Source organism: Colletes latitarsis, chromosome 14, assembly GCF_051014445.1.
Source record: "Colletes latitarsis isolate SP2378_abdomen chromosome 14, iyColLati1, whole genome shotgun sequence".
Classification (NCBI taxonomy): domain Eukaryota; kingdom Metazoa; phylum Arthropoda; class Insecta; order Hymenoptera; family Colletidae; genus Colletes; species Colletes latitarsis.
In genome coordinates, this window is record NC_135147.1 from 15,828,519 (window position 1) to 15,848,802 (window position 20,284).

Below are 20,284 nucleotides of genomic sequence, written 5' to 3' on the forward strand. Positions count from 1 at the left end.
GTGTAACGGCTAGTTTAGGGAAAATTCAGTATTTATAAGTTCATTATATGACATTTATCCTCCTAATAAAGACGAAAAGGAGAAGAATTTTCGTGGAAAAAATTTAGAGCGTAGTATTTCTCTGGTTTTATTTTCAGTACTTGCGAAAACAAAACTAGATTTAAATAAAGGTATTGGTACGGCTTCTTGCCCTCATTCGTAATTTCCGTATTCCTGTATCTTTAAACGCGCATACATAAGTATGCAGCGTACTACTTTATAGTTTACTATCAGGGGTTTAGAGTTTTGTTATTCGGCCCTGGATGTAAGTTGAATCGCATTCAGTGTGCGGAATATCTACCATCCATGATAAGTGCTGTGACGGGCGTCTGCTGGGTCAGCTGTTAAATAATATGTAACACTAATTTAAAACGTCAAATTTTTTTATTATATTTTGAGAATACTGGTGTTTCATAAATCGTGTTTTAAAATAAGTTCTAAAAAATCTATCGAACTCTGAGTTTAACAACACTTCTAACGGAACTCTTCGCTTTTTCGTTATATCCTATTACTTGTCGACGTAGTGGTAGTTGTGCGTAACGAAATTAGGGCGTCAAAAGGTTCGTTTAGTTAAATTGGGTATTTATAAAATTTGAAAATAATACATATGACAATACATGGTACACATGACAGCAATCTATCGAAAGCCGGGTCAACAAGTTACTTAGTCCTGCACGTTCGTTGTATCATTAAATTATTATCACGATGCAGGTATTGTATTTGAGATTTACACTGTTATGTTACATTTTGTTTTGTGTATTATTCTTTTTTTAACTTTAGACAATATTTTGCGACATGTTAATAGTTTGCACAGGGTAAACATATGTCTACGATATTTCATTAAACAATTACGTATAATATCACTAACCATAACTTCGTTTACAAAAAAATGTAACCATAACGATAAGCACAGAGCTATACTAATGCCAGTTGTTATTAACGTTGAAATAACGTAGGAAACCTAGATAAATCTTTATTATTTTATGTGTAGGTTATTAACTTTAATATATAGAATAACAAGTCTAGGAGCAATTCAAATAAAAATAATATCTTTAAAACTAATTTAAATAATATTATCCATGGTTTAGATCTATTTCATTTTATGATATAATTTCGTTATATTACGTTTGTTGCAACATTCAAAATTTTTATATGGTACCTGTGCGATCAAAATGTTGCATACATAATAGATTTGGTACTGATAAAATAAACTAATTATATATTTTATTTAACAGGATTTATATGGATCTGACATTGACACAATAGAAAATGTCTAGAAAGCGTGCTAGAGAAGAAACTATGTTGAATTCTACATCATATTCAAATGTTCAAAATGGACAGGATGCATCTTGCTCTACAGAAGAATCGCAGATTTATCCTGTGAGTTTTATTGTACATTTAAAATTTATTTTTATTTTTATTTGTTATTCAATGATTTGTTAATATTACGAAACATTATAATTTAATGTTTTGCACAAAGAATTTTGATTATAATTTAAAGGTATTTGCAAAATAAAAAATATAATTTAGTCTTTGATAAGTATTTGCTATTTACTTGATATTTTGTTTGAAATAATATAAATATATCTGTTATTACATTTAATATTTAAATACGTTAGTAATATAATACTTTTATATACAATGTTATTGTGTAAATTAGTTTTATTTATGAATCTATCGCACCAAACAATTAAAGTTTACGTACAGATCATGTTGTAAGGTCAAAAACTGATTTGTAATCATTTAGAGATTATATGTCTATAATGTTATAACCAATATGTGGAAAGTAGTTTTAATGATACTGGTATGACGTGATGTAAGATCATCGGCATATCTACATTGATATAATACTACAGATACTTTGTTCTTTAAATAGTCTTGTTGGAATATTTTAAAGTAGTTACATTAATATAAGGTCCGAAGCATATTGTGCTCTGTGATATAACTGGAGTAAAAAATATTTAAAAGAAGGCAATTTTATTGAAAGAAAAATAATTTTGGATTGTGAAAGAAGGTTTATTGAGATTTGATGCAGCAAAAGTTTGTCATGCGAAACAATTAGCATTGTTTATAAAATACATTCTTTAATAACGTTAACAGTTGGTGACAATGACTTGGGGGACCAACAGGACTTCAAATAATAACTCAGGTCAAGTTTCACTGAAAAAATATAGTAGTGAAATTTCTGTTTTCCACAAAGAACTTCCAGTGAGTTTTATTTTTCTTTTTTTTTTTTTTTTTTTTTTTTTGATAATTTTAATTCTATTAAATGTAATGTACAATTAAATTTAAATTATTTTATTTTAGTTTTAAAAGTAGATTGAAATATTCCACTTGTGTTATATTCGAAATGCAGTCAACTGGAAATGTATAAATTAATCATTGTTCTTTTTTTAAACAAATTGTTATATAATCCAGTTGGGACTACTTCAAAATTGGGACAATGTTTCTAAACAAATGTTTATAGTTATTAATTTTTTACAGTTATAATTTGTATTTGCATAACCTTATATATTCCAAATTGTAATCTTTATTATTCTATTTTTATTTTAATTAATTCATTTCAGTCGATTTGTAAAGAAGCTCCCTTTAGCGATGATCCAGAAGCATTTGCTGAAAGGAATGCGTGTGATTACAGTGTTCGTATCACATTAAAAGTGGCAAAAAGTGGCAAAGGTAAGTTTAAATGAAAATCGATCCAATATTTTTATATTAAATAAAAATACAAAATTATAAAATTTTATGTAAAATATTGAGAAGCAATATAATGTTTGTTTAGCTCCTAGGAAAGTCAGAGTATATGCAGATGGTATTTATGATCTCTTTCATCAAGGACATGCACGGCAACTCTTACAAGCAAAAAATATTTTTCCTAATGTATACCTGATTGTGGGAGGTACAAAAAATAAATATTAATTTTTTTGCATGTACTAAATTAAGAATTATGTAATATTGAAAAAATAATACTATATATCTGGTATGATATTCATAATTTGTATAACATTGCAGTTTGTAATGATGAATTAACACATAGTAAGAAAGGAAGAACTGTCATGACAGACATTGAAAGGTATGATGCAGTAAGACATTGTCGATATGTAGATGAAGTGGTTAGAGATGCACCTTGGGAATTGGATGATGAATTTCTTATAAAACATAAGGTGAAATTAACTATATAATTATTATTATTGAATATACGTTTATGGATTTTGATCAGGTTAATACTTTTTTTATAGATTGACTTTGTAGCTCACGATGACATACCCTATATGACAGATAATAGCACAGACGTTTATGCTTTACTAAAATCTAAGGGTATGTTTGTTGCCACACAGAGAACAGAAGGAGTATCTACATCAGATATTGTAGCCAGAATAGTGAAAGATTATGATATTTATGTAAGGAGAAATCTTGCACGAGGTTATAGTGCCAAAGAACTTAATGTTTCATTTCTCAGTGTAAGTTCATGTTACATAAACGTAATATATAATTATAACATTTCATGTAAAGTAATTCTTAATTGTAGGAAAAGAAATTTCGGTTACAAAATAAATTCGACGATTTAAAAGATAAAGGTAAACGTGTTATGGAGAACATAGGTGAAAAACGTATGGATATGATCAGCAAATGGGAAGAAAAATCTCGAGATTTTATCGATGCCTTTCTGCTACTATTTGGTAGAGAGGGCAGATTGGTAGGTAATATTTATAGGGGAAGTGGTGATGGTAGTTTTTTTCTTTTAATTATTTTTATTCAATGTTGCATTACAAAATATACATTAAACTACAAAATTAACCATATAACATTTAACTGATAATTAGTTACTCTTTTCAATCTGAATCAGTAATTATCGGACTTTTTTTTATGAAATAGATTTAGAATTATAAATAATTATTCACAATAAGTAGCTTAAAATTATGATTCTTTATTTATAGATGAAAATATGTGACTACATTATTATATTGTATATTTATTATGACAGTTGAAAAAGGTTATAAATTTCTCCTTTTTTGTATTCACAGTCGACAATTTGGAATGAGAGTAAAGGACGATTGATGCAAGCACTATCTCCTCCTGCAAGTCCAAAAAGAGATGGCAGCCCAAATGGCAGTAATAGCAGCAATAATGATGAAGATCAGATAAGGTACATCAATTAATTTTACATTTTGTACTGCTTCTATATGAAAACCTTCAATACCTCATACCACCCGTTTACAGCATGTTATGTTAGTATATAATCCCCAAGTTGTTAAATTCGTTAGATTAATTTTAAGCGTTGGTATACAATTTATTCGATGTATAAATATAAATATTGCAATAATGTATAGGATGGCTGGGAAAGCTTAGTACAACCGAGTAGAGAATAATTCTATGTAAAAAAAATACGAAAAAAATGTAGCATACAATTTTTTCATTCAAGGCTTCGTTTTCAAGAAAATTGAATTTGAAATTTACTTAACTACGCAATGCGATTTACTTATCGTGTATTCTATTACTGACTGTCTTTATCAGTGTTAGTATTTACAAACATAAATAATGATAAGATACTGTAGGAAATACCTAGATAGTTTCATCAGACTGTGTAACAGTCCATTTTGTTTTGTTTATTGCAAATTATCAAGTTATGGCAAGGTATTTTAATTAAGAGTATGTTGATATGTTATTCACTTTGGAAGTTTGCGGAGGTAAAACTAAAAAATGATAATCCGTTCAGTTATCTTTAATTCGTCCTGCACAGTCATGTATGCAGCAACGAGAAAGACATTACCAACAGTACTTATAAAGTAATAAACTTTAAATTTGATTTTCTCAAAAACAAAGCCTTTTATAAAAACATTGAATACCAAATTTATCTCCTATTTTTTTACGTAAAATTACCTCTCAGCCGGTTGTACTACGATTTTCCACCCGCCCCGTATATTGTTTACATTATACATATAGAGTGTTCCCGAATAACATGTACAAACGGGCGAGAGGTGATTCCTTATAGAAAAATAAGAGAAACAAAACCAATAAAATTTTATTATTTTTATTTTTCTTATTTTTCCATAAGGAATTACCTCCTGCTCGCTTATAGTATATGTTATTCGGGAACATCCTGTATATACGGAGTGAGTCACGTAATTTATTCGCCTCGAGAACTCCTAAAGTATGCATTCTACAAAAAATTATTTTTTATAAAAATTATACGGTAATGAAGAGAACTTATGTTGCTCAAACAGTTTTTTTAACCTGTCCGTTTACGAGATGTTAAGGTCTCTTGGTTGGATAAGTTATTTTTAAGAACCGTTTGAGCATTGCACGGTGATCTGTTCGATACTGTGTAATTTTGATATAAAAACATTTTTTGTAGAATGCATACTTTAGGAATTATTTGCGGTGCATACATATACACATATGCATAGGGAAGTATGCATTACAAATAGTTTAAGTGGTGATTTTACATGCCAAAATAAGACGAAAATCAAGAATGACGAAATTGTATTTGTGGCTTTTTCACTTTCCAAATGATAAAAATGATATCATAATCAAGACAAATTTTGAAACAATAATTTTCCTATGGTGATTGAAAAGATACTGAAATTAGATTTTCAGAGAATAATAACTTTGTTTTACAAATTAGCAATGAAGTTATTATTCATTTAGAGAATTCTTTCATGAAATGAAAGAAAACTTTTTTGGTATTTTGTAGGGCAAGAGCAAGGTTGTTTGAAAACAATGTCAAAAACTTTTCAATTTTCTTCTAAAAAAACATATGAGACTGAAAATTAAAATATGCCTCGTATATAAGTATCTGGTTGCCACTGTATGTGTGTGTATTTTGTAACACATTAGCGTCTGAATGTCTGATTGGATTTTAATAAAACTTTATATTTAAAATATACATTCTCGTTTCGAGATGTGGTTTAATTGAGAGTAAAATTAGTCCATGAATAATGCGTTACTTTTCGTAGTTTTTTGGATTTCCTATATTTAACAAAATTTTTTTAATAAATTTTAAAGAGAATTAAATTTATCATAGAAAAGTTGAATAAATTTTTTTCTCTATCTTTTCCAATAAAGAAAAAAATAAACGAAATATCAGTTTCTCGTGTATTTTTAGTAATTAACAACTGTCGTAAAGTCTTAACCACAATTTCGTTACTTTAAAAGAATTGCCATTAGTAGCTGAAGTATGTACAGGGTGTTTCATAACATGTATCTGTCGTCCTTCCACGAGAAGAAGGCACAGCGTGTTTATATCCCCACTCTTGCTGCAGTCCGCTGATTGGTTGTCACCGACCTTCGTCACCGTTTTTGACCAATACCTGTGAGTCAGCGGACTGCAACAGGAGTGGGGATGTAAACACACTGTGCCTTCTTCTCGTGGAAGAATGGTACTTTAGTGATGGGTAAGGAACATAAAAACATTGAAAAATGTTCATATAAACCTATATCTTATATGATCTTGTTCCCAAATTATAAACATATTTGTAACCACAAATTAAGCTAATATTACTGATTCTACTAAATTGTTTGAATATAATGTTAGATAATTGTTTGTTTTTCTTAATGAAAAATTAGCAGGTCAGTGTTTTGTCAATTTCTTCAGTTATTCAAAGATATTTCTTTAGATAATGTTTGTCGTATATGGTTTATGCATGATGATGCACTGCCATATTTCAGTTAAGCGACGAGACAGTTCTTGAACGAACGATTTTTTAATAGATGAATAGATCGTGGAGGACCTATTACTTGACCTCCTTGGGCACCAAATTTAAATCCGCTAGATTTTTATTTTTGAGAATTTGAGAAAATACCTGAAATAGTACAAAATTCTGTGGCAGGATGACTGCAGATTTGCATTTGGATCGAAGGTAATCATTATAAGCACTACCTATAAAAGTAAGCAGCTATACATTACTGCAGTGCAAAAATAATTTGGAATTAAGGTTAAATAGAACACATGTTTATATGAACTTTTTTCATTGTTTTTTTTTGTTTCTGGCCCACCATTGGAGTAGGTGCCACATATTATATCAGGGTGTTTCTTATTTTGTAATCTCAAAATTTTTGTAGAGAAATCCCTCAGAATAGGTGCAATGTATAAATAAATAACTTTTCATCCATTAACTCTTTGCGGCACAGGATGTCAGATAATAAAGTAGACCCATGTTGCATAGAAATTTTATTGCATTTTAAATTAAACAAAATTGGTATATTTTTATTAATAAAGGTATTACATAATGTAAAAACATAAAAAAAAAATAGTAATAGTTGTCACAATAAACCTTTTGCTTGCAACAATTGATATGTTGAATGTTGCCAACACAAGTGATGAATACATTTGTAACATTTGTTGAAGATATTACCAACTGCTTTATGTAAATAAGACGAAATATAAACCTATGCTCGTGCATGCAGCTATTGCAATATTTCGAGGCAGAACTAAAAATGTCTCACTATGCATTGCGGTGCATCAAAAAGGTGGGACACTTTTAATCCCAGCATGCCCCAAAGAGTTAATGCAGAATACAGTGTTACGCACATATTTTCAAGCTGTGTACAATACTTACATATAACTTTCTAATAAAATGTTTACAAACAAACTTTATATAACATTTTTTTCTTAGTTTCATCTGTAAATTGTGCTCCCATAGATAGGCTTAAAAAATTGGAAATACTCTGTATATAAGGTGTTTACCTATTGGTTTTAAATATTTTAGGAGATGATTTTACAAGCTAAAGTAGAACGAAAATCAAGAACGATGAAATTGCATTCGAGACATTTTGATTTTTTGATTTACAAAGCAAGTATCGTAATCAAACAAATTTTTAGAAAACTACATAAGATTTCCGAATCACGTTTTAAGTGTTACAACAGTAAAAAAGAATGAAAGAAATATTAGCTTTTTTGTATTGTTAACAGAAGTTAATACTTCTAACACAAAGCCTCAAACGTAATTTCTTTATTTTTGTTTTATTTTGATCTTCAGAATCACTCCCTAAAATATTTATTTATCAGTGGTAAAAAAATACCCAGTATATATAAACGGCAATACCGAAACTTATGGTTTGTTCTTCTTCCTAAAGATAAAAAAAAGGTCATATAAACATAAATCTGGAAACTCTTCCTTTCTGATATATAAATACATCTTGTTTATATCTAAATTTTTCATGAATAGCTATCACGCGTAGAATTACTAGCACTGTCGACATTTTTTTTCTGTTAGGAGTTAATAATGTTGTAGAAGCATGCCATTTCGACATTGACGATAGTATATATCGTAATAAATGAGTCTGTGTTTAAACGTTTCATAGGTAAGGCAGTGTTATCAGGATGGCTTATTCTAATATCGAGTGAGCAGATATTCATTTCATATTTGGACGAGCTAACGGGAACACCGCAGAAGCTCGACATTTCTATCGAGAGACCTTTCCTCGGAGTTGGAGAACGTCTTCGACAGTCTAGAATGTCGCTATCAGACGTGTATCGTTGCAAAAAACATCATTTTCAGTTATTTCTTTAAATAAATTTTAAGCATTCTTAAAATACTCTATCATAAACAAAACGGGTTTATATCTCAGAAAGAAAAAGTTGTCTGCCTTATGTTTATATGACCTTTTTTTTTTATCTTTAAGAAGAGTAGAATGTGATACCAACGTGGGATTATCTGTTTCGGTATCACACTGTACATAGGTTTATTTGATCCCTTTTAGATGTAACTTTCCCCTAGATGCGCACCCCTATTCGTTTCTACCGTTCGCTTGCCTTTCGCCTTACATCATGCCTTATGCCACGCTAAAGGTTCGTCTCTTGTTACTAACCTAAAAGTTGCTTATCACATTGACACCTTCATAAACAAGTATGCTCTTGCTTTGTATCTTTTCTCTCCTTTACTTTCTTATTTCTTGCTCTTTTCTATCTCGCCCATTCATTCCACCTTTTTCTTCGTCTCCATTCTGTAATTTCTCTTTCTTTTTTATTTCCAACTTCTTATACATTCTTCTAACTTTTACTTTGTCTTTATGTCTTCACTATTTATCTTTGTCATTCTTCTTTTCCCATCCTCATCTTGTTCTTGTTTCTGCATCTTTTACCATGTTTCCATTTTTTTTATTTCCCTCTTTATTGTATCTATCTCCCTCAATTTTTTCCTCTAACTTATATATTTTACCATTTTGTTCCTCCTGATTTTTCTTCAGTTTCCTTCCTCCTCTTTCTCACAATTATCTCACTACTCTTTGTATCTACCTTGTTTTCTTTCCTTTCTGTGCATTTCTTTCATTACTGTACTTTTGTCTTTACTTTTTTTTCACCTTTTCCTTTCTTTGTTACTATTTAATCTACTCTATACAGGTTGAGTTATGAGATGCAAAACACCTAAACATCATTATTAAGAATAAAGATAAGAAAAAATGTCAGAGGAAAACGTTACTTGTTTGAAAAGGGCAAATATTATAAGCAACTAAATTTCTGTAGATCGTATTTTTTGAAATTTCAAGATCATCAATATTTCTTTAAACGGGATTACGTATTGTTATCCTCGTGGCGTAATAAGTGAGGTCAAGATATGATAATATGATATTCAAACAACCTTAACACGTTCACCACCACGTGACGCATATTTGTGACGCAGCAATTTTTGTAAGAAACCAACGTTACATACGTGCGACAGCAATGATTGTCGATTTTACATATCTATAAATAAATGGTATATAAACTGTCGACCATTGTCACGTTACGTGGAATATTACAATATCTTGAAAATATTCAATTGGCCTATTAAATATGTTTTATTTGTACATAATTAGGAACATGCACTACATTGAATACGATAATTACAAATATAACGTAGTCCGTGACAGACGGTTTTCTAACTGAATGGTGGTAGCGAACGTGTTAATAAATTTATTATACTATTTCACTCCTATTAGAACGTTTTCATAGTTATTATTCAGTAGTTTAAAGGCTACTACCAAGGAACCTTCGCGAATGGTCCGGCTTCGATTTTGATGAAACTTCGTACACTTATAAAGCAGCCAAAAATAATCCACTTTTTTTTTAGCTACGGTAACTTGAGTTTAAGGGGTGAAACCACCCCTTGAAGTTTCGGCTCGAAACGGCTATCTCGAAAACGGAAAGACATACGAAAAAATTGTTAATAGGCGAGATTAATGGTTTCTTATGTACAATAACATGGTGTTAAAGAATTTAACAAAATACAATTTGTTTATAACAAACAAAAATTTATTAACTTAATATTTCATTTTATTGAAATTTTCGTAATGACAAAAAATGACGAGCATTTTATTCCAAATCCATTGGTATGAAACATTTTAAAATTGCCTCTTATAGTTTTGCAGATATTGATGATTTACATCTTGCGCGTACATCCACTATGGTAGTAGCCGTTCTAGCTTTGATTTTAATGAAGCACTGTAGGCTTGCACTTAATTATACAGTAACAAGTAACAAGTAACAATAACAGTAACAAGTTTCTTAACAGCAATGAAAAGATTAATTGTTTTTATTACCCACCTATGACATCGTGGCAAAGGTGGAGCGATTTATAAATTATAAATACATACAGTGTGTATAGCAATTACTCTATGTAGTTTCGATAATAGTGGTACTCGTCGAAAACATATTTGAAACATAAAGATTTCTTACACCATGCGCATTTAATTATTGCCACGTCACCACAAATGTGGCATCTTGTATCATTTTTAACAAAATAGCAGTACTCAATAGGATTCTGGAATGCATTTGGTTTTTCATCTATACAGGGAATTCGGCCACTTCTAGGAAAAATTTTAATGGGAGATTCTAGAGGTCAATATAAGACGAAAATCAAGAATAGTAATTTGTTGAGGGAGGCTTCGTTAAAAAGTTATTAATGTTTAAAGTTTCGCCCGTACTGAATTTTTTTTTAGAAATTGGGTAGAATTTCGCGAGTAGATTTATTCACCAAAAATTATCGTAATTGACCCCCGTAACCGAAAATAATTTTTCCAGAACGATTTGAAATTTTTTAATTTTGTCGAAAAATTTCACACATTCTCGAATTTTTTTCTCCAAAGTGGCTAAGAATTTGAGGGTATGTCTATTTACCAAAAATGATTGTAATTGACCTCAGCAACCGAAAATAATTTTTCCAGAACGATTTGGAATCTTTTTTTTTCACTAAAAGATTTAGGCACCTACCCCCCGTCGATTTTTCTTAAAAATTCGTTTTTAATTTTTAATAATTTTGTTTGACAACCTATAGAAAAATTGTCTAATACTTTTTTGTAGGTACCCATGGGCTCTGCTTTAGAAAAAAATTTCAATGAGATACCTTTACTATTGTAGGAGTTATGGCCGTTTAAAAATTGGGCCACTTTTATGGGGTTTTTCACATTTTACGGGATCAAGGAGCAACTTTTCCAATATTTTTAGAATTTCTACATATCCTCTACTAAAATACGCGTTGATTGGTTTTTGAAACATTAAAATCCTTCAATCCGTTCAGAAGTTATGACGTTTTAAAGATATGTATGAAATTTCAGGGAAGCGTTTCTGGCCACACATTAGATTTCCGGTAAACAATTTTTTTCTCGAAAATGCGTAGGATTTCTGGGGTATGTCTAATAACCAAAAATGATTGTAATTGACCCCTGTAATTAAATATAATTTTTTTAGTATGATTTGAAATTTTTTAATTTCGTCTAAAAATTTCAGTACCTACTCGAGTTTTTATCTCGAAAGTGGGTAGGATTTCAAGGGTATGTGTATCCACCAAAAATGATTGTAATTGAGCCCCGCAACCAAAAATAATTTTTTCAGAATGATTTGAAATTTTTTAATTTAATTTTGTTAACTTTTTAATGAAGCCTCCATCAACAAATTAGTGTTCTTGATTTCCGTCTTATTTTGGCCTCTAGAATCTCCCATTAAAATTTTTCCTAGAAGTGGCCGAATACCCTGTATAGATGAAAAACCAAATGCATTCCAGAATCCTGTTGAGTACTGCGCTTCTGTTAAAAATGAACCAAGATGCCATATTTGTGGTGATGTGGCAATAATTAAATGCGCATGGTGTAAGAAATCTTTATGTTTCAAATATGTTTTCGACGAGTACCACCATTATCGAAACTACATAGAGTAATTGCTATACACACTGTATGTATTTATAATTTATAAATCGCTCCACCTTTGCCACGATGTCATAGGTGGGAAATAAAAACAATTAATCTTTTCATTGCTGTTAAGAAACTTGTTACTGTTATTGTTACTTGTTACTTGTTACTGTATAATTAAGTGCAAGCCTACAGTGCTTCATTAAAATCAAAGCTAGAACGGCTACTACCATAGTGGATGTACGTGCAAGATGTAAATCATCAATATCTGCAAAACTATAAGAGGCAATTTTAAAATGTTTCATACCAATGGATTTGGAATAAAATGCTCGTCATTTTTTGTCATTACGAAAATTTCAATAAAATGAAATATTAAGTTAATAAATTTTTGTTTGTTATAAACAAATTGTATTTTGTTAAATTCTTTAACACCATGTTATTGTACATAAGAAACCATTAATCTCGCCTATTAACAATTTTTTCGTATGTCTTTCCGTTTTCGAGATAGCCGTTTCGAGCCAAAACTTCAAGGGGTGGTTTCACCCCTTAAACTCGAATTACCGCAGCTCAAAAAAAATACGTGTGGATTATTTTTGGCTGCTTTATAAGTGTACGAAGTTTCATCAAAATCGAAGCCGGACCATTCGCGAAGGTTCCTTGGTAGTAAGATCAGGTAAAAAATTTAGTACATCTTTATGAGATTGCCCGAGTTCACGTGCGATTTCACGTATCTCCATTTCTTGCTCTCTGTACGCTAAAATTGCACCTTGCTCTTGTTCATTAAGGTAACTACCACGTGGCATTGTATTAATTAATTAAGAATTCTTGCGTTTACTAAACAAATTCCAACAGGCGCCTTTGAAGCGCATTAAAAATGAATTGGTGCTATTGTTTTGCACCCATCGCCAAACGTTTATCGATTACATCTGGACATATAAGTAGACAACTTCAATGAATTTTACCTAAAATCCATTGTTTACAATGATTTTTCATACCATATAATTGGATTTTTCAAATCATTTCCTTACAGGTCGGAAATGTTAAAAATGTTAGTGGTGCTATAATTATGCTCCGCAGTGTATAGTAGTCAAATTACAAATTGGTGCCAAAGAAAATTTATTTTTTTGCTTACACATTAGTGCAAGTTATCATGTGTTATGTTAAATTACATATCTTCAGGGGAGGAAACTCAACTGAATTTTGAAAAAATGGATATATATCTTTTAAAAAATGAAATTACATGTTCTTTAATCGTTTTTTCCATGGGATGTTCTGCTTAAAAAAGTATTAGTATATAATGCTTAAAACCATTAATAATTCGTGAGATATCACATTTCTGATACCTCAAATTTTAATTTACTGAGGTGATAAGCAGTCAGTAACTAAATAAATCTTATTAATCGCTAGATTTATAATTGGTATGAGATGTCTCAGAAATATTAATTTTTTAAACATTGTACACTAATATTGAAAATTGTAAATTTAATGTACAAATCGCCCGTCATTTTCATATTTAAATTGAAAGAAGTCGTAACAAAATAAAAATATTGGAAAATGTTTTTAGTTTTAATAAATAAAAAGTTAAATAAATAATTTTTATATAAAAATATAAAAAATAAATTATTTTATTTAATACTTTTTCACACAGAATATTCTATGGAAAAAACGAGTAAAAAATCATATGCGATTCCATTTAAAAAGAAAAGTGCGTTTGCATACTATTTTACGTTTCCTTCTACAATTTTTTTCTATTTCTTACCAACTTTATTAATTTTGCGAATCCAGCAATATTCATCGATAGAAATATTTCCGAAGGCGATATATCTTCAGAAAATGAAATTACAAATTATCGATTTTTTTAATGTTCTGGACTAGAATACCCCCATAAAAATATTTTAAAGACAGATAACCCGACATTATTTCGCTTTCGGAGAATTTATGACTGGGTAGAGGTATGAACGAGGCCTTGACGAAAACTATGTAAATCCATGTTATGCAGGTAGTGAGTGTTTTGGCTATGATTGTTTAAAGTATGGTAAAATGTGTTAGAGGCAAGAAGTCCGACGTTACATTACTGAAAGAATAGGAATACTGTCCTTGGAATCTGGCCACGGATTGGGGAAGGCCAGGGATGCCTTTTTGTAAAAGGACTCTGTGAAAACGAACGGAACTTACCCAAAAATCATTGACGAGACATTTTCTGAAAGTTTTTCAAGAATGATTCATGACGATGATACTGTCCAACAAATTAAATTTCCTTTTTTTGTTCTACAATATCCACTATATGGGTTAGAATTCCTCGTTCCAAATACAGATCCGTAAACGGAATTACTCTATCGCCCTTAGTTTTCAAGAAACACAAGTATTTGTAAAAAAAGCACAATTTTGGGCAAAAGTGAGGTATTGCATGAAAATTGACAAAGTTTAGAAAGTTTCAGATCTTAAAAAATAGAGAAAGCTGCCTGATTATATTAGTATATGCGGCTATTAAGGTTTTTAATTTTGGATCGTTGTAAATAGCTGTGAAAAAGTCCCTAAGTGCGTAGTTTCTATGCAATATTTTTGCATTTTTATTTTATAGAGTATGAATATTTTTGCTATATCTTTATAAATAGAAAGGCCAAATTGATCAGTAAACAAATTTTCATTAAAATCGGTAACTCGAAGGTCTTGTATTTTCATTGTATTTTCCTTAATCGTTTTCCTTCTACCCTCTAAAATTTATAAAATATTAGGTTGTCTTATAAATCAGAACATTCGGTTATCTCTCAGCTTTCAAACGGCGTATTTTCTCATTTCCAAAGTATTTTGTCCGATTTCTGTACATTTTGGAGTATGGAAAACTTGAGATAGTATTCGCAACATGGAATGTTCCACTGCTTTAAAAAAGGCAAAAGTGTTGAAGAAACTGTTAACGATAATCTTGTGACAGTTAAAACCATCCGTAACTGGTTCAGATGATTAAATGTAGAAGATCGAGAACGTAATGGCCGACTCATACATCACGAATGCGGATGCTACCAAATGTTTAGTGGATGCAAACCACCGATACACCATTCGTGGGATCGCAAATACGGTCGATATTTAGTGAACAACAGTTTATAATCATTTGATTAAATTTGGATATGCAAAATACTTCGTAACTTGTTGAATCGAGTGCCTATGTACGATTTGTTTCTTCACTGAAATGGAAGGGAACCTTTTTTAAAAAAATTGGTCACTGGAAACGAAACTTGGATTCTTTATAACAACGTAGGACACAAACCAACCTGGTCAATTCGACGGAAGGGCCGTTTACCTGTTACCAGAACTGAGCTTTATTCGAAGAAAGTTCTGCTGTCCATCTGGCGGGATTAGAAGGGTGTCATATATTACGAGCTACCTAAAACTATCAATTCGAAAAGACATTATGCTTGGTTAAAAGAACCGAAGTTAACCATCACTGTAAAACGCCCAGAATTGGTAAACAGGCAAGGCGTGCCATTTTACCACCATAATATCAGACCACATGCTACCAGTCATAAATATTAGGACACTTGGCTGAAACGTTGTTAACATTTGGATAATTGTAACTTCGTGAAAAGGAACCGTACAATAATCATCTTTGGGTCACTTTAAAGGTTGAATCCCCTATTTTCGTATCCCTACATTGGATTTCCTGAAAGATATTTTCACGATAGAAAGCGAGTTATAACGCGAAAATGAGTTTAGCCTAAAAAATGTTCCAAATTCAAAGGACTTCCCAAAAATTTAAAAATATGTCACGCAACTAAAACTATCGTTAATTTAAAGATTCAAATCTCCTTTTTACGATGACCATCTTAAAAATTGATATACATTTCTTTCGTGATTTTATTCTATTTTAAAGCTACTTTTTGACGAGCGATTTTTAAAGAAGAAATGGACTAAAAATATTGAGTCCGATGAATATAAACAAATTCTAAATTATTAAGAGTTTATGATTTATAAAAAAATGCTTTTAAAGATAAATAAGTCTTCGTTCCTTTTGCAAACTACAGATTTTGATGAAACACATAAAAAAAGTTTATACGATAATGCTCCACGATGCTTAATTATTTAACTAATTATTTAATTAAATCATTAATCTCGGAGCATTATCGCATAAACTGTTTTTACTTATTTCATCAAAATCTACAGTTTGTAAAAGGAACGAAGTCAATCTGACAATTTCAATATATTTATTTTTTAAAGTATTTTGTATAAAAATAGACAACCGTAAACACCTAATATTTTTGAATTTGTTTATACTCATCGGCCTCAATATTTTTAGTCCATTCTTGTTTAAAAATCCTCCGTCCAGGTCGTGAGTTTTCTTTGTAAAAATAAAAATTAGAAGCGTTGTTATTACACTTCGAAAAGAAAAAATATCAATTCAACAAATTGTGAAAAAATTAAAATTATCGCGTCATGCTGTTCAGTGTTTTGTGATAGTTTACAAACAAAAAAACGATCTGAACACCCAAAAGTGAGAAGCAAATCATGGGATTTGCGTATTCGATTAGTTTCTAAAATGAATCAAAGGTTTACGCCAACAGAAATTTGTGCAAAAGATACACCAAGAGAAAATTCAATATCTGTAAGCATAGTGAAACGCCGTTTATAAACTGCTATTAAGAGCCCAAAACAAAGTTAAAAGTTTAAAATGTGGAGAAATATACTTTGCGCGGTCAAAAATCCAAGTGTTCGGTTCTAACAAACGTTTGACTCCCCCAATGTGTCATATCTACAGTTAAAAAAGGTGGAAAATCTGTCTTAGTTTGGGGATATTTTTCTTTTGATAGAATTGGAGAATTGATAAAAATCGAATAGATTTTTAAACAAAGAAGGATTCTAAAACACATGATACCATTCAGACCTCGACTCATTGGCAACAATTTCATTTTACAAGATAACGATCTAAAACGCACATCGATGTTGTGTAAAAACTATTTAAAGGAAAAGGGGGAGGAAGGAGTACCTGAAAATAATGGTACGGGCACCACAATCGTCAGATTTGAACTCCATCGAGCTTTATACGACGAATTAAATAAGAGAATCCGAAATCAGAATCTGAGGTTTAAGAAACATCTCTAAGAACTATTGCAGAATAGTTGCAAATACATTCAAAAAGAAATATTGGAGAAATTGATAATTAGAATGACAAAGATTTGTGAAATATACAGAGTGTTCGGCCACCTTTGGGAAAAATTTTAATGGGAGATTCTAGAGGCCAAAATAAAACGAAAATCAAGAGTACCAATTTGTTGATTGAAGCTTTATTAAAAAGTTATTAACGTTTAAAGTTGCGCCTGTAGAACGTCAATCTGCGAATAGCTGCGTAACACGCGATAGTGGTTCTCACTCAAAAAATAGTAAGGCTGTTAATGAGTCAGTAAGTAGAGTTTCTTGTGCTGAGTGAGAATCACTATCGCATGCACGCAACTGTACGCAGATTGCCGTTCTACAGGCGGAACTTTAAACGTTAATAACTTTTTAACGAAGTTTCAATCAACAAATTGGTATTCTTGATTTTCGCGCTATTTTGGCCTCTAGAATCTCCCATTAAAATTTTTCCCAGGGGTGGCCGAACACCTTGTATATGTATGAAAGAAAAAAAAATTATGAAGCGTACCCTTACATTCGCATGTTGTATTATTTAAGATACCTAATGAATTAAAGTCAAAGTAAGAAAGAAAATCCTGACCCTCTTGTAGTTCCAAATTTTAACAAAAACTTTCTTGTGATAAAACATACTCAAATTTTTGAGCGGTAATATATGCATATGATGAAGTATTGTAATGTCACAAAATCGCACGACTTTAGGCGCTGTCGTTAACGCGATCTCACGATCACGCGACAACTTCGATAATCATCGGTATATATGCTTTAAAATTTTCTATTCTGTGCGAATTTGTTCTCATTTTTTCTGTATAACCGATATCAATGTATCTTAACAATACTATTCTTATTGCCCCAAAATCTAACTTACATATCGTACAGTATTATCATAAAAATCTTTATTTAAATAGAACGCAAATGTAAAATGTGAAAATGTATATCTATTGCGTGTTAACGTAAATATGTGTGTAATTAATGTATTGGTATTATGTTACAGTCCACCTCCAAAAAAGACTGGCCGTTTCGAATTTTCACAGAATAATTACTATTTAAGCGATGACTATAGCGACGATGAAGAGGAAAATTTGCAATCTAAGTGATAAGCCATTTTCCCAGAATAGTATTCTGACCAAATATATTGTGTAATTTCATCAAGAATGTTTATAGATATTTTCATACAGCCATGTAATCTGCTGATATGAATTATAATACAATGCTTGATAGTCTTTGTATGACATGATTTCATATTATACACAACAAAAAATTACCTGTAGTAAAAATTCGATTCGATTATGGATTATTATACACAGAATAGAATATGTATTATTAATATGTACGATTACAAACAGAAATCAGATAGATTGTTTTATATATTTGTTACATTTTCTTTCAAGAATTTTTCATTACCATTCATTGTATTCTTACTAAGTTTTTATGTTACAAATGATAGTTTATTACATATTTTTAAACGCTTTCAAAACAGAGGCCACTATTTAAAGATGATGTGATTTTTTTGTAAGTTTAACAAAATTGTTTTATGTGTCCTTTTTTTATAAATAGGATAAAATTATTTTAAAAAGTTTTTTTCAATTTATTTAATTAAATATAATTTTGTTTATTTATTCAGTTACACATTTTTTTATATATTGTTTAAATAAAAAATACAAAATTATTCAAAAAATTAACAAAAAAACTTAGTTCTTTTACGTATTTTTCTATAAATTGGAGTATATCATTTTTGTTACTTACCTCCAATAAGTTACATAAAATTATTCATCATCTTTTGTCAACATTATTACTTCTTTCTTCCTATTTTAATGTTTTTTTTTACATTTTAGTTAGAATTATTCAAATAGTCTAAAGATTTATGCTAACAATAGTGATTTTCTTTATGAAAAAGAATTTAAGTGAGATTTTATTAATTACTTTATTAAGGTTGTTCTCGTGCTTTGTTCTTCTTTCTTCAAAGGTATCAATATTTTGAACTCCTCTATGTCAATCTAGTAAAAATTTAACACATACCAAATAACTCTTTTCATTATTTTTAAGAAAGTGTTGACAAATATTCATTCTATTTATTTTCTGATTTATTTATAATGAGAACATATTTGTTTTAGGTTTGTTCTTTATACATACTAGTAGCTGGTAAGGAATGTGCGCTAAATAGTTTTTCAATTGAATTTCCAAAAGAAATAAATAAATTCTTGTTAGTCACTGTCAAATTCCTTGTGACACTCTGTTTTTACAATATTTTGTAATAAAAAAAATTCAAACTGATCTAAAGATCATTTTTTTCCTAAATTAGTTTCTTTCTTTATGGATCCACTATTTCATTTATGTGAATGCCTCTTTCAGAAAAGAATATTGCACGACAACACGACGCGAGTCGTATTTAAAGTCACAAAAAACAGAATCTAACTAATATAAACAATAGAAAAGTAATGTGTCCTCGGTATATTATACATATATATATATACTGAATCAATTTAGACGGTTTTTGGAAAAAGGACACATAAACTTATGTGCTTTCTTTCCATCAATAGCCTCAATTTTCAATTACTTTCTTACGAATTTTATATAATATTTTATACAAGTTACCTTATAATTAATCGTTTAAAAAATATTTCTGTTGCGATATATGTATATTCAACATATTATTTATTTTCCAACCATCTGTTTTGATGCGTACAGATAAAATGTATGATAAAAATATTATTTATTCTTTACTTTTGATACATAATTACTTTGTTAATAATGTATAGTTCCAGGCGAACATGTGTTAGATGAGTTTCAGATATAAATCTGAAGTTGAACGAATATAGATGTTTATAAGACAAAGTGTATGTTTGTATAAATTAATAACCTTCTGTTTCTTAAAATGTACCAATGGTGCCCGAGTCCTATGCCTTTAATTTAAATACATGTAGTACATATTTGTTTAAAGTATGAAAGAACTTTTGAAAATATGTTAATGTTTATTCCTCAAAGTAACTGATGCATAAATTAATAACGTTTTATAATGCGC

General features: G+C 30.1%; 1 protein-coding gene across 5 annotated transcripts; it reads left to right on the plus strand.

Annotated features, from left to right (window-relative positions):
- The first annotated feature begins 284 nt into the window (after positions 1–284).
- LOC143350305 (putative choline-phosphate cytidylyltransferase) lies at positions 285–18,838 on the plus strand. 5 transcript variants are annotated; one of them, XR_013081081.1, is made up of 11 exons: positions 285–599; positions 1,275–1,419; positions 2,140–2,247; positions 2,607–2,715; positions 2,819–2,935; positions 3,049–3,200; positions 3,276–3,497; positions 3,566–3,733; positions 4,062–4,183; positions 6,748–6,896; positions 8,341–9,833. XR_013081081.1 is itself a non-coding variant. In XM_076782325.1 (10 exons), the coding sequence occupies exons 2-10, from the start codon at positions 1,309–1,311 to the stop codon at positions 8,342–8,344; spliced, it is 1,113 nt and encodes a 370-aa protein (XP_076638440.1). In that variant the 5' UTR covers positions 285–599; positions 1,275–1,308; the 3' UTR covers positions 8,345–9,831. The 5 variants fall into 5 exon arrangements, 4 of the variants coding, with proteins under 4 accessions (XP_076638440.1, XP_076638439.1, XP_076638441.1 ...); XM_076782325.1 differs by lacking the exon at positions 6,748–6,896 and having other exon boundaries at positions 8,341–9,831; XM_076782324.1 differs by lacking the exons at positions 6,748–6,896; positions 8,341–9,833 and adding an exon at positions 18,257–18,838 and having other exon boundaries at positions 288–599.
- The last annotated feature ends 1,446 nt before the right edge of the window (positions 18,839–20,284 follow it).